General features: G+C 60.1%; 1 protein-coding gene and 1 pseudogene across 1 annotated transcript in view; both read left to right on the top strand.

The window, feature by feature from the left end:
- The window catches only part of BMP8A (bone morphogenetic protein 8a), a 34258-nt gene that overhangs the window by 14654 nt on the left and 5193 nt on the right, over window positions 1-14411 (top strand). Inside the window, 8 exon segments of the mRNA XM_070610292.1 lie at window positions 1822-1894; window positions 1896-2009; window positions 2431-2441; window positions 2444-2588; window positions 3088-3093; window positions 10615-10802; window positions 11643-11722; window positions 12269-12379. Coding sequence (XP_070466393.1) covers window positions 1822-1894; window positions 1896-2009; window positions 2431-2441; window positions 2444-2588; window positions 3088-3093; window positions 10615-10802; window positions 11643-11722; window positions 12269-12379 — 728 coding nt within the window.
- LOC139078900 (succinyl-CoA:3-ketoacid coenzyme A transferase 2, mitochondrial-like) lies at window positions 4423-6342 on the top strand (annotated as a pseudogene).

The following is a 14411-nucleotide window of genomic DNA, read 5'->3' as shown; positions in this document are numbered from 1 at the left end:
GCAGCCTGGGCCTGTGTCATCGTCCAGATGAGGGATTCTTACACAGCCACGTGACAGAGTCTGTGCGGTCCCTGAATCCACAGGAACTGTCACCAAAGCTGTGTGTGTGTGAGTGTGTCTGTAGGAGGAGGGGACTTGTGTGTGGATATTCATGGCAAGCATCACTTGGCAGAGGTCCAGAACCCTGCCCTCCATCCTCTGTCTGTGGGAGAACCTGGACCCCGCCTGTGTCACCTGCCTCTGGAGCAGCCTGGCTAGAGGGTGGGCATGGGCTAATGTCTGGCATCCTGTCAGATGATGGAGGTTCCATTCTCCTCCACGGTCTGGGGATGAAAAGCCCGTCTCCTGCCCAAACGTGTGTGTCCACCGGCCCCACCCAGTGCAGCTGTTTGCCCATCCATCCCTGGACCAGGTCCCCACCGCGAGGACAGGAAGTGCTCCCCACATCCGCCTCCGCCACCAGCCTGGTGACTTGTGGTCATTGACCCAGTAGCCAGAGAGAATTTTTTAAAAGACTCACAGACATGTCATTAAAATCTCAGTGTTGGGTTTTGGGGGAGGCGTGGGCGGCTCCCGCCCCTGCTTTGCGGAAACACAGATTTTTAGTGTTTGAAAGCGACAGGAGGCTAAAGTGAGACGGCCCTAAATATACTGTCCTGGGCATTTCCGGGCAGTTGGGGAAATGCGGGACTTGGTTCCACCCGCGGTCTCTTGCCCGGACTCAGACCCCCCACTGGGCCGCCTCAGGCCCCCTCCAGCCTGTGCTTCACCCCCGCCTCCACGCATATCTTCCACTCCACCCTCAAACCACGCCGCTTCCCTGCTGCCCGGAACCCTGGCCCCACAGGCCAGAGGCGAGGCACACACCCCTAGGCTGGATTTCCAGCCCTCCACAGTCAGGCCACAGCCAGACTCACGCCCTGTGCCCCACACCGCTGATCTGTGGGTGGCCCCAACACCCCCGCACCTGTGTGTATGAGGTGCCCTCTGCCTAGAATGCCCCTCCCCTACCACCTTCTCCATATGCGATCCTTCAAGGCCAGTTCACATGTCACCTCCTCCAGAAAGGCTGCTCAGATCCCATCATGTCATGGGACCCTCCAACTTCCCCAGTGCTTGACGAGGCCTCTCCAGGAGCTGTCACTCCTTCCTCTCTGCTTCTCGTTCCTTTCCATGCCTCCCTCCTTCCTCCTTCACCTTGTTCTACAAAGGGACCTGCCTCCTTTGCCCTTTGCTGTGTTTCATGGCTGTCCGTGTCCCTGCCGGTGCCATCCGCTCCTCAGCTCTGGGCCTTTGTTCATGCTGTGCCCTCCTCCGCAGGGTCCTTCTCCCTTGACGTCGTGGCAAATTCACTGTCACCCCTCAAGCCCCAGCTCCAGCATTAGCGGCAAGCACCCTCCTCCCCCACCTCCCCCACCGATGCACATCAGCAGACTCGGGGAGACCCGGTCCCCTTGAAATGTGCTCAGTTATGTCCCTGCCCACCACCGTGGTCCTTTTCTGCCTCGGGTCTGATGTCCATCTCCCCAGAGGAGGGACCTGACCTCTGCCCCATCTGTGGGTCCCAGAGCCAGCAGGAGACTTTGCAGGACAGGCTGGGTTTGGGGGCCAGAAATGGACCCCTTGTTGGCAGCCACCATGTGCCAGGCTCTGTGCTGGGGCCCTCACCAGGGTCCGGGCTCATGGAGCCCGCTCAGCACCCGGGAGGCAGAGCCCCAGGAGCCAGCCCCGCCCCAGGCCCCTGGCTCCCACCCAGCTCTGCCCACCCTGGAGCCTGAGCACAGAGCCACGTGTGACTGCCAGCCCGGCTTTGTCTTGCAGTGGAGCTCGACCGCACCCTGGGCCGCCCGGAGCCCCACTGGAAGGAGTTCCGGCTTGACCTGACCCAGATCCCAGGGGGAGGCGGTCACAGCTGCTGAGTTCCGGATTTACAAGCTGCCCAGCACCCACCCACTCAACAGGACCCTCCATGTCAGCATGTTCGAGGTGGTCAGGGAGCGGGCCAACAGGTGCCAGCCCCACGCCCTGCCTCCCAGTCAGGCCTCTGTCCGCATGTCGGCCCAGCCCTGGGGGTACATTAACCAGAGCACAGAAGGGGAGCTTCCTGGGGAGCACACCCTCAGAGACGGGAAGATGCTTGGCCCGAGGCCCCTGCACCGTGGAGAAGGGCCCAGCATCAGTCCTGGCTTCAAATCTCCGCCCTGCCTGTGGGACCTTGGACGGGTCACTGAGCTCCCGAGCCTCCGTTTCCCCATCTGTACACGGGCGCAGTAACACGTTTGAAGAGTAGATACAGTGAGATAAGACACGTCAGGCGCCCCAGCCCAGAGCCAGGCAGTAGATGCCCCACTAAGTGGTGCCCCAGGCGGGCACTGGAAACACAGAGACGGCTGTGCTGGCCCTCGGTTAATTGTTCTTTCGTGTCCACAGGGAGTCTGACTTGTCTTTTTGGATCTTCAGACGCTCCGAGCTGGGGACGAGGGCTGGCTGGTGTTGGACGTGACAGCAGCCAGAGTCACTCGCTGGGTCGTTTTAGAGTTTTGCAACAAGGACCTGGGACTCCGGCTCTATGTGGAAACGGAGGATGGGTAACTCCAGGTCTGGGCAGCGAACCTTCTCCTGAGGGCTCCTCCAAGGCCGCTGGCGGCATACCAAGCTGGAGCCGCCTCCTCTGGCCCTAGAGGCTGCCCCTTCTAGCGGGCTGCAGGGTGACACGCCCTCCCCACCGCGGGGCTCGGTGGGGTAACGAGGTGAGGTTCCCACAGTGCGGGACAGCAGGAGGCCCCTGCCAGCGGGCGTTTCCTCCTCTCCTTGGGGCAGAGCCAACCCTGGCAGCTGGTGAGGGAGCGAGTCCGTGTTTCCCTCCCCAGGAAATGAGCTACTTCCACTCCTCTCCGGAGCAGCCTGCAGGAGCTCCTCCAGGGGCTCCTAGATTTGGGGCAGAGCACGGGCCTCCACCCTCAGGCTCTGGAGAGGCCGGGCTTTGAAGCCCGGCTCTGCAGCTTTCTACCTCGGTGACCTTGGCAGGTCGCTGACCTTTCCAAGCCTCAGTTCTCACCTGTGTAGAATGCGGATTCACACAGTCAGTCATTCGTTAGCAGGCACCTGAGGGGGTGCTGCTTCATGCCAGGCAGTGGGGACAGAACAGCTGTATGGGGTGGCAGAAGACGGTGAACTTTGAGCCACAGCAGGGGGCCGGCATGCTGGGGCAGAAGCGGGCCAGGCAGAGATTAGGCGGCATGAGATTGGGGAGAGGTGCGCAGGGGGCGTGAGGAGTTGGGGAAACCCAGCCAGGGGTGGCGTTTCTAGGGCAGCTTATTTTATTTAACAGCAGTGGGAGGGCGGAGGGTCCGAGCGGCCACCAGAAAAGAGCCCTCTGGAGACCCCGCCCGCCAGGAGGTGCAGCGTCCCTCCCATCCCTTCAGCGTGGGCGGTGCTTGGTCAACCTGCTTCCCAAAGTCCCGGACGGCCACGGCTGGGGAGGGCACCTTGACAGTGGAGAAACCTGAGCAGCACTACCTGCGCCAGGTGACCCAGGTCACGTGAATAAGTCACGTAGATCCACGCAGCCCTGATGCGCTGGGACAAGAGGGCGCTTCACCCCAAAATCCCCCAACCCCAGTCTAACCGTGAGAAAACGTCAGACAAACCCAAACTGAAGGATATTCTGCAGGATACCTGGAAGGTTCACAAAAAAACTGTCGGGGTCATCGAAAACAAGGACGGTTGGAGAAAGCCCAGAGAGGCCTAGGGAGTTGTCATGACTAAATGTCTGGAATCCTGAAAGAAAAAAAGGGCACTGGAAATGAAATCCGGAATCGTAGAGTTTCACTGAGAAGAAGAGACCAGTAATGGTTTGCTGGTTGTGGCATCGGTGCCAGAGGGATTTAAATGTTAACATTTCCCAGGGAAGCTGGGGTCTGCATATATGGGAACTCTCTGTATTATCTTGCCATTTTTTTTATAAATCTCAATGATTATAAAACAAACAGAACAAAAAGAGTTTATGATGTGTGTAAACCAAACGCCCCTATGTCAGCGGGGAGAGCAGCCTGTGGGACAGGAGCGAGTTATAGGACCCGGAGCACACTGGGCGCAGGTAACAGCTGTGCGCCCTTGTTAGGGAAATGGAGAAAGGCTACAGTGTAGGAATCCTGATGACCAGGATTGAGCCACTGGATTTTTTTAATAGATTTTTTTTTGCCTGAGTTGGGGAAAAAATAGAGGAGGTGCAGGTTTGAGGTAGGAAACAAGGTTGTTTTCTGGCGGTGACATTATTGAGAGCCCTGGTGGATGTCGCCGACGTGGAAATGTCATTTCCAGGACAGGTGAGTGCGGGAGACGCAGGGGCGGGGACCACTGACACACCAGCGGGTTAGAGCCCTGGGCTGGACCGGTCACCCGGAGGAGGAGCTGACGGAGATGGAGGAGACCGGCGGCCGCGTCTTCCCTGAGTGTCGCCGCCGCGGGGCCTCCGTGCGCCGCCGCGCCCTGCTCCTGGTCCCGGGGGCCGGACCGTCCGCTGTGGGGGAGCCCCGTCTTCGCCTTCCGCGGCCCGGAGGTGGGGCGCCTCGGGAGCCCTCGGAGACGGACGGCGCCGGGTGCGGGGGGGCCAGCCGGGCCGGCGCGTCAGCCCGCGGGCGCCCTGCCTGCTCTGTGACGCGGCGGCGGCGGCGGCCCGGGGCGCACGCGGTCGCCGGCCGCGTCCTGCGGCCCGGAGCCGGGGAGCGGACGATGACGGCCCTGGCGCCTCGTGGCGGCGCTGGGCGCCGCGTCTCCACCGGCCGCTCGGGGCGCGCTGGCCCAGGGCGGGCTGGTGGCTTCGCCAGCAGCGCTCGCGCCCGCGCCCGGTCTGCACGGCATCCCGTGGAGGCGGTGAGAGACATCGCCGACGGGGCGAAGATCATGGTCGGGGGCTTCGGGCTCTGTGGGATTCCGGAGAACCTGATCCGGGCGCTGCTCAAGACCCGCGTGAGAGACTTGACCGTGGTCAGCAGCAACGTGGGGGTGGACGACTTCGGGCTGGGCCTGCTGCTGGGGACCAAGCAGGTCACCCGCATCATCTGCTCTTACGTGGAGAAGAACGCGCTGTGCGAGCAGCAGTACCTGGCGGTGAGCTGGAGCTGGAGCTGACGCCCCAGGGCACCCTGGCCGAGCGCATCCGCGCCGGCGGGGCTGGAGTGCCCGCCTTCTACATGCCCACGGCCCACCGGGACCTGGTGCAGGAAGGCGGCGCCCCCATCAGGTACTTCCAGGACGGCCACATCGCCATCCTGAGTCAGCCGAGAGAGGTGCGGGAGTTCCACGGGCACCACTACCTCCTGGAGCACGCCATCACGGTGGATTCCGCTTTGGCTCAAGGGTGGAAGGCCGACCGCGCAGGAAACGTCATCTTCAGGCGAAGCGCCAGGAATTTCAACGTGCCCATGTGCAAAGCTGCGAACACCTCGGTGGTCGAAGTTGAAGAAATTGTGGATGTGGGGTCGTTTGCCCCAGAAGATATCGATGTTCCTGGCATCCGGATGTAGATCGCGTCATCCAGGGGGAGAAATATGAGAAAAGAATTGAGCGTTTAACAATCCGGAAGGAGGAAAGTGGAAAAGCCAAGGCTGCCGAGGATATAAGAACACGGATCATCAAGCGGGCGGCTCTCGAATTTGAGGATGGCATGTATGCCAATCTGGGCATAGGCATCCCTCTTCTGGCCAGCAACTACATCAGCCCGAATATAACCGTCCACCTTCACAGCGAGAACGGCATCCTGGGCTTGGGTCCGTTCCCACGGAAAGACCAGGTGGATGCAGACGCCATCAATGCCGGCAAGCAAACCGTCACCATTTTCCCCGGGGGCTGTTTCTTCTCCAGCGATGACGTCTTCCTCTCCATGATCCGAAGGGGACACATCCACCTCACCATGCTGGGAGCCATGCAATGTCGTCGAATACGGCGACCTGGCCAACTGGATGATCCCCGGAAAGAGGGTGAAGGGCATGGGGGGTGCGATGGATTTGGTGTCCAGTGCCAAGACCAGGGTGGTGGGACCCACGCCATGGAGCACTCCACCAAGGCCAACGAACCCAAAATCTTGGAGAAATGCACCATGCCCCTGACCGGGAAGCGGTGCGTGGACCGAATCATCACGGAGAGGGCCGGGTTTGACGTGGACAAGAAGAAGAGGGCTGACGCTGACCGAGCTCTGGCAAGGCTGACGGTGGAGGACATCAGGAAGAGCACGGGGCAGCACCTTTGCCAGTCTCCCCCGATCTCAGACCCATGCAGCAGGAAATCCTACCCGGGAGGGGGGGTCCTCGGCCAAGCTCGCTGGTGTCTGTCTACAGGTAGTCAGGCACCATGGGTGTACACACAAGCGGCTTGACCAGACTTCCTGGCATCTCAGATCTTGGAGGCTGGAGATCCTGACCTTGTTTCTTTTTCTCAGGAGGATTTGACTTTAATGGAACAGAAGGAAAATGTAGAAGTTTATCGAGTCTGTTCTGTGAGGGCTGAGAAAGCTCTGCCACGTGACTAGTTGGACGCCCCTTCCTGGCTGCCTTTGCGTTAAATTCTGTGCAGCTGGAGATGATGCCACAGGCAGGGTTTCCTTGAGGTGCCTTCCCTCCTGTGAAGGAGTGCTTAAATTTGAGGAGCGAACGACGAGGGAGGGTAAGACCCCCGGGGTTCACCTGAGGCGCCGTTTTCCTAGTAACGTGGCAAGTACACAAGGACAGGTGTGCCTTTGTGATCGGAAGAAATGCTGTTGGAAGGAAAGCGGTTTCCTTTGGCCCCTCTGACTTTCCTTCTGGGGCCGTTCATTTTGTTGCTACATTTTGTTTCCCTGTAACCTCCCATCCTGCTCCCCCAACATGTCTCCTCCCCGTAGCTTTTAAATAGACGTCTCTAGAAGGAAAGCAAAACGGTCTCGGAGGGACAGTGACTGGTAACAGGAGCGACTGAATGGGGGGCCTGCTGGTGCTGCCCTTCCAGTGGGAAGTGTCCTCTGTGAGTAAACGTCCGTCTGGGGGTCGCCAAAGGCTGCGGCTTGTGCTAGGAGTTCTGAGAACCTGGATGGGTTTTCTCATCCTGAATCATGGTGTTCTTGTGTCGTCCAGAAGAGACACTTAGCTCCTTCCTCTCTGTGCTGGAGCCCAATCTGGCCTCCTGTCGATCTCCCTTGTGACCCGAGAGGGAGCTGTGAGGTGTTTCATCCCGAACCCATAGTCGCAAAGACTAAAGAGAAAACAATGAGTGGTGTGTGTGTGTGTGTGTGTGTGTAAAGTGTTAAAAACCGAGCCCTGACGAGGAGCTGGCACTTTCTAAGTGTAGCTCTGGGATGCACACAACCGACGGGAGCACTTTGGGAAGAGCAGGAAGTTCTCGCTGCTCAGGGAAGGCCTCTCAGAGAGGTCTCCCTGGGGCCTCAGCCCGGAGGAAGGGCCAGATCCTGGAATGGGGCAAGAGCTGGACAGGGAGACAGTGCTCCAAGGGGACAGCCTGGGGTGGGGGGAGTGGCCAGGGACCATGGCCACGTGCGGGGTAGGATGGAATGTCATCGAGGGGACAGTGGGCCACCTTCACCTTTGGGGCTTCTGGGGAGGGGCCTGATCTGCCCTGGGTGTCAGGAGAAGTTTTCCAGCAGCAGCATGGAGCAGGCAGAGGTTTCCAGAAGCAGACAAGTTGGAGGGCTGTTAAGAGAGTACAAAGAAAGGAAAGGATTGCGTTCCCCGTTCTCCTGGGATGAGGAAGTAACCTCGGGCCAAAGCAGACCTTGTCCACAGCTGGGATTCCCTGCAAGGGTTTCAACCTGGGTCCTGATTGTCCTTCAGCATGGCCTCAGGGTCACGCCCATGACTGCAGGCTGCGGTGGGGCAGGGGCTGCAAGGAAGGGCCAAGCGGCACCCAGAGCAGGAAGAAGCCTCGAGGAGAGATGGGAGCAGTCTTGGCCTGGCACAGCTGGGGAGGGGTGTGAATTAGGACTTGACCGCCTGTCCAGGGTCGGGATAGGGCAGGTGAGCTGCCAAGACACCTGGGCCCTGATAGGCCGACACAAAGTGGGGCGAGGCTGGAGGTCTCATGGGGCCCACGTGGCCCAGAAGAGCAGCATCTTCCATTGGGGTCTAAGCAGGGAGACCCCTGTGGCCCCCATCTCAAGGCCTGGCCGCAAGTACTCCCTCAGCTGCAAAGGGTACAGCATGCCTGCCGAGCCTAGGAGCCCACCACCCAGAGAGCCCAGGCCTTCCCTGCAGCCAGCTGGAGGCAGGGAGCCCAGCCCGAGGATGGGTTGGGCAAAAAGCAGAGCTGGTGGGGAAGGGGGAGCTCTGGGCCCTGGAAGGAGGGTCAGGGGGTCCTTTCCCAGGTCGGCCAGATAGGACCTCTGAAAGAAGACCAGGTGTCAGTCCCTTGCCCCCACACCCCCAGCCAGGCCTCTGCACGGTTTGCTGGGGGAAGATAGGAGGGTAGGAGAATCCTGGCTCTGTTGCAGCTTGCTCTGGGACCTTGAACCGTTGTTGCTACTCTCTGGGCCTTAGTTTCTGCTTCTGTCAAGTGGGGACCTAGGATTAGTGACAGGCAGTGGCACACGCAGGCCTGGAGGGCTGCTCGAGCCCAAGGCCATGCCCATGTGCCAGCCAGGCTGTGGAGCTGCACTCCAGGGCCACATGGACCACACTCAGCCCCCCGCTCCCATCTGCCCCATTGCCGCCTCCTCGTGGCCACCCTGGCCCGTCCCCTCTGCTCGCCAGGCTTTTCTGTGTCTCTGCGTCCTCGTGGTCCTGCTGCTTCCTCACGACTGCGACTTGCTGTGACCCAGACTCTCCTGAATGGCTTCTCTCACGGCTCCTTCCAGCATCACCTCCTGCGGCTGAAGACCTCCTGTCTCCGTATGTCCTTCCTGAGTGAGGCTCCAAGGGGCCCAGCACATTGGTTTGTGGCAGGTGATGTCATAGGTCAAATCAATCTCTGGATTGATTAGTTGTTCAGTTTATAGCCCATGGACACGGGGCTGAAGCACAGCTGTTTCAGGGCTGACCTTTGAGCAGGACAGGGTGGGGCAGGCAGTGTCCTTGACCTGTGGTGTGTAAGGTAGAATCATCTTAGACCCGCTGAGGGAACAGTATAGATGTTTATGTATGTGCACGTGTGTAGACCCTGTATATAAATGCATGCATGTGTGTGTGTACACAGACGTGTCCGTGTGTGTGTATCGGTGTTGCAGCATTGAGGGGAAATGTACACGGAAGAGGAACACTTGCACTGTGTTTTCAGAAACGTAAACATGAGTTGGCCGTCATGCTCCTGTGGTCCAGTGTAAGAAAATTCCACCGGAAGAGAGAGTGAGGAGGTCCCCTCACATTCTCGTCTTTACAATGGAAGCCAGGAAATAACCTGAATGTCTAAAGATAAGCTAATCTCTAAATATTATGGCATATGTTCTCAAAGGAATTTTATACATTCCAAATGTTTATAGTTCAGGCTTATTTTAACCAGGAAAATGTTTATGTGAAAAAAAATGGAAAGAAAGCAAACTTCATTGCTGTGCGGACAATTGTGTAAAACTTAAACTGACATGAAAATAGCCCAGAAAAGTGAAAATGATGTGTTGGAGTGGGGGAGGGGTTTAGGAGTGGTATTTTTTTCTCAGAAGCTTCTTTACAGTTATTATTTCATTGCTTTACAATTAAAACATCAAGAGGTCATGTGGAAATACACAGAGCTACAGGAAGACAGCTGACTGGTCGAGTGGCCGTTTCGAGGGCTAATTATATGTTTTTCAGGGCATCCTCAGTCTTTAAGCGGCTGTGGAGTAAAATGCCGCTTTTATAGGCCTCGCTGTCCCTAAGCTGAGGCCCCGATCTGTCCCTGCCCATCCTCTTCTCTCCTGCTTCCCTTTTTAAACCACAAACCCGGTGGTTAAGGACTTAACTGGGTAAGAACTTGGCTCTTGAATTAGACCGACGTGGGGTGAACCTGGCTCTGGGACTTTGGGCCAATGTCCCGCCCCTGAGCCTGGTGTCCCATTTGTGGGCCTCAGGGCACAGTTAGTGCCCGGCTCTTGGGTGGTGCTCAGCGGGCAGGTGCCCGCCCAGTCCTGGCAGCAGCCCCAGTCAGCTGAGGTTAGAAATCCTACGTCGAAATCCCAGCAAGTCCGGGGTGAGAGGTAGAACTTGGGCCTCAGAGCCTCAGACCAAGGTGGGACCCTGGTTCTGAGAGTCCCTGGCAGGGTGGCTCTGGTCCATCACGAGTGACTCTGAAGTTTCTCAGTGAAGTATGAGGTCCGGGATCACTGGAAAGATGAGTGAGATCGTCAGTGTGAAATAACTTTGAACCCGTAACATGCTGCCCAAATGGCAGCGTTCACGATTATGGCTAATACTGACCCTGCAGCCCGCGAGGCCCCTGCCCCCAGCTGCTTCAGACCTGCCTGCAGGGGGCTGGGGCTGGACTTGGGACTCTGGACTTCAGATGAGGAAACTGAGGCACAGTGCGTCCCCTCAAGTCCTCAGCCTCCATGCTCCTGGGCCCGCCCAGGCCCCGGCAGAGGGGTCCCTGCTGTGTCCACGTGCAGGGCCACCACCCTCGAGTGACCGCCCTCTCTCCTCTCTCTGTCTCAGGGCTCAGCGTGGATCCTGGCCTGGCCGGTCTGCTGGGGCAACGGGCACCGCGCTCCAAACAGCCCTTCATGGTCACTTTTTTCAGGGCGAGCTCCCGTCCTGTCCGAGCCCCTCGGGCTGTGAGGCCCCTGAAGAGGAGGCCCCTGAAGAAAACCAACGAGCTGCCGCACCCGAACAAGCTCCCGGGGATCTTTGGTGAGGGCCCAGGATGGGCCTGAGGCCCGCAGGCTTTGGGCCACGAGCCAGGTGGTGGTGATGAACCCTCCAGGCTCTTGGTGGGCTTCCAGCTGGTGGTCACGCTCCAGCCACCTCTCCTCACTGTCCTCCTCTGCCCCTGCAGCCTGGGGACTGGCCACTGCCCTCTCAGGCCTCTGAGCATCTGCGCTCGCCATTCCTGCCGCCCAGAAGTCCCTTCTCACTGGCCTTTCCCAGAAGTCTCCGTCAGAATGGGGCGCCCCTTCCTCTGGGCAGCACGGCCCCGGGTGCCCTCGGTTCTCCCCGGGCACCCTGCAGGATGCACAGTTCCTTATGCGAAGGTCTCCTCCCGAGTTCGAGCCCCTCAGGATCAGGGACGGGCCTGACCCGACCACATGCCCTCCTTTCCTCACGGGGAGTCAGCCTTGGGCTGGCCTCAGGGGGAGCCACGAGACCCTGTGGAACGGGTTGGCAGGAGAGGTGGAATGAGGTCAGGAGGTGTCTCCAGAGGAAAGGAGGACGAGCCCCTAGGTGGCCGAGGGTCCCCTGGGCTGTTTATTGGAGCATCAGGAGGCCCACAGGCTGAAAGTCAGGGGAGGCTGGGCTGAGCGTACGGTTACTCTGGAGCCATCAGGAGCCACTGAAGGTTCTTGAGCTGGGCCATGGCACCAGCAGAGCTGCAAGGATGGGCTTTACGGGACCAAAAGGTTTAGTTTTCCGTCCTTCATTTAGTCAACAAATGTGCCCATCGGGGTGTCCCCCGTCCTGGGAGCTCCCTGTGGTAGCTGCACAGAGTAGGAACCCCCCAAAAGACCTCCTTGCGCTGTCTGTCCCCTGCAGATGATGTCCACGGCTCCGACGGCCGGCAGGTTTGTCGTCGGCACGAGCTCTATGTCAGCTTCCAGGACCTCGGCTGGCTGGTAATTTCTGACTCCTCCTCTTTCTTAACTGACAGTCCGTCCCGCGTCCCACCCCCCCACCCCGCCCCCCACCGCCGAGAGCCTAAGTGTTTCTCCAGGAGGAGGTGGAATTATGCGGCATTTCAATTTTCTTAGCTATTGCTTTTTGCTTTGTTTTTTAAGTTTTCTAAGGGGAGAATGCATTGCTTTTATAGTGAATAGTGCTTTTTTTGTAAAACCATGAGAAAGGAGACTATCTGAACGCTCAGCCGCGATTGTCAGAGCTGCGACAGGGAAGCCAGGCTCGGTGGGCCGCGCTGGAGGGCCTCTGCTGCCCCCGCAGGATGCTGGTGGTGCGGGGAGGGGCACAGCAGGCTCGAGCCCTGTCTGCTGGGGTCCCCAGGGGGACGCCAGGCCTCTGGGGAGACTGCCGAGCAGCTGAGGGTGGGTGCTGGGCCCTGAGGCCGGGGGAGGGGCAGGGCAGCCCTGAGTGTCCCGTGACAGGTGCTGGACGTGGGGGCTCGGAGGGCCCGTGGAGGGACTCACCTCCTCCCATTCTCCCCCCAGGACTGGGTCATCGCCCCCCAAGGCTACTCGGCCTATTACTGTGAGGGGGAGTGCTCCTTCCCGCTGGACTCCTGCATGAACGCCACCAACCACGCCATCCTGCAGTCCCTGGTCAGTCCTGCGTCCGGCCCCCCGACGCCTGGGCGGGGTCCCCAGAGCAGAGGGGCCTCTGAAGCCGGGAGGTGGATTGGCGCCGCTCAAGCCAGGAGGCATCCTCTGCATGGAGTCTGTCCTGCGACCATGTGGTCACCACCCCGTGCAGAGGCCGGTCCCTGTGGCCTCTGTGCGCAGACTCCCCACATTGGGACCTGCCTGCACCCCGCTTACACTGGCCGGTGCGCGCACGCACATCCGTGCAGCACACATGCACATGCGGGACTGTCGCTTTCGTGTGAGGGGCGCCCGCACTGACAGGTGTGCCTGTTATCACATGCACAGCACATCCGTGACAGACGTGCATTGCCCATGCAGCCCTGTGAGCTCAGAACACACACACACCCGCGTGCCTGGCGTGTTCCCCTCTCGGACACACGTGCTGTGGGGTGATGACGTGCGTGTGCGCTGCCTGCCCTCTACGTGGCGTGTTGGGGTCGGGGGTGCCCCAGGCATGTCTGGGCTGTGGCTCCCCCTTCCCCTCCGTGTCCGTAAACGGTCCTTCTCAGCTCTGTGTCCCCCAGACTGTGTGGCTCTGATGCCCGGTGTCCGGGGGTCTAAATGCCAACAGTCATTCTCTGAGAAGTGTCCTTGCTGCTGCTCGTTGCTCAGTGTTCGCTCGTGTTTGCTGATCCTGGGCTTGAGCCTTTTCTCTAGAACCTTGACCTGGACTCCAGTCCCCTGTGCCCCGACGGTGATGTTTCTCTGGGAGGAGATTGTGTCAAGGCGACGCCTTAGGGTGAGAGTAACTGAATTGCGACGGCGGCTTGGACCCCTGAGGACGAGTGGGGTCTACTGGGTGCCCGGGTGCCACCTCAGCCGAGGAGCTGGTGTGATGGCGGGCGCCCCGGCCTCCCTGCCTTTGTGCAGGGCTCCTCCTGCGTGGCCCCTCCCGGCTCTGCCCCGCTCCGCCCCAGCCCCCACCCTCCGTGTCCCAGCTGTCGGTCACCAGAGTGAGCACTCCCACTGTGCTGGGCGCAGACAGGACAGTGGCTGACCGCTCGGGGAGGCTGTCTGCGGACACTCGAGCAGAGGGGCAGCCAAGAGGCTGGGTCTGTGAGGAAGGAAGATGGCTGTTCATCGGAGGGGGGCTGAGCCTCTGCACGGAGCAAGAATGTTCCCGGCAGAAGGAGCAAGTGCAAAGGCCCCGGACAGGAGCAAGCTGGGTGGGCTCAGGGCCGGCAGGGAGGCGGGGGCTGGCTGGAGCAAAGCGGGGGTGAGGGTGGAGGGAAGTGACGTTGGGGTGGGCAGGGGCCGTTCACGTGGCCTTGGGGTCCCTCACAAGGTGACAGGTGGGGGGATTTAATCCCAAGTGAACCGAGAGGCCGTTGCAGGGTTTTAGCGAAGCAGTGTCATGATCTGACTCACTCTAGAAGTTTCTCTCTGCCTGCTGTGGGAGATGGACTGTGGAGTGGAGGGTAGAGGAGGCTGGGGGCCGGGTGAGGAGGCTGCTGCGGTCACCTACAAGAGGCCCAGGGCGTCTTGGTGGGTGGTGGGGGTGGGCTGCGGCAGCTGGATGGTGGAGGCGGGCCCACTCTGGGCAGTGGGTGGAGGCGGCAGGGGGTGCAGGGCCTCCAGCGAGGGCTCAGCGACGTGCTGGCTGAGGGCCCTTCTGAGGACAAGGGGAGGACGGGCGGCTTGGCGAGGGCAGAGCTGCTGTGGGGTCGGAGGAGGGATTGGGGGAAACCAGAAGTTCTGCTTCCGACCCCGTGTGTCTGAGGCCCTAATATCCCACGTGGTGAATTTGGGTGGGTAGTTGGGTCCACGAGTCCGGGGTACAGAGGAGGGCCCAGCTGAAGGTCTGAATGTGAGAGATGTCGCACGGGGCAAGCGTTTGAGTCCTCAGAGCAGATGAGGCTCTGGGAGACAGCGGGAGGAGAGGCAGGGAGGACGGGCCTCCACGTGGAGAGGCCTGGGAAGGACGAGGAGCCGTGGGAGGCAGGGGCAGTGATGTGGGAGGGGTCCTTGGGGAGGCTGGGGCCAGAAGGAC

This window comes from Equus przewalskii, chromosome 2 (assembly GCF_037783145.1).
Source record: "Equus przewalskii isolate Varuska chromosome 2, EquPr2, whole genome shotgun sequence".
NCBI lineage: Eukaryota > Metazoa > Chordata > Mammalia > Perissodactyla > Equidae > Equus > Equus przewalskii.
Note: the sequence above shows the minus strand (reverse complement) of the source record. Positions and strands in the feature narration are given on the sequence as shown.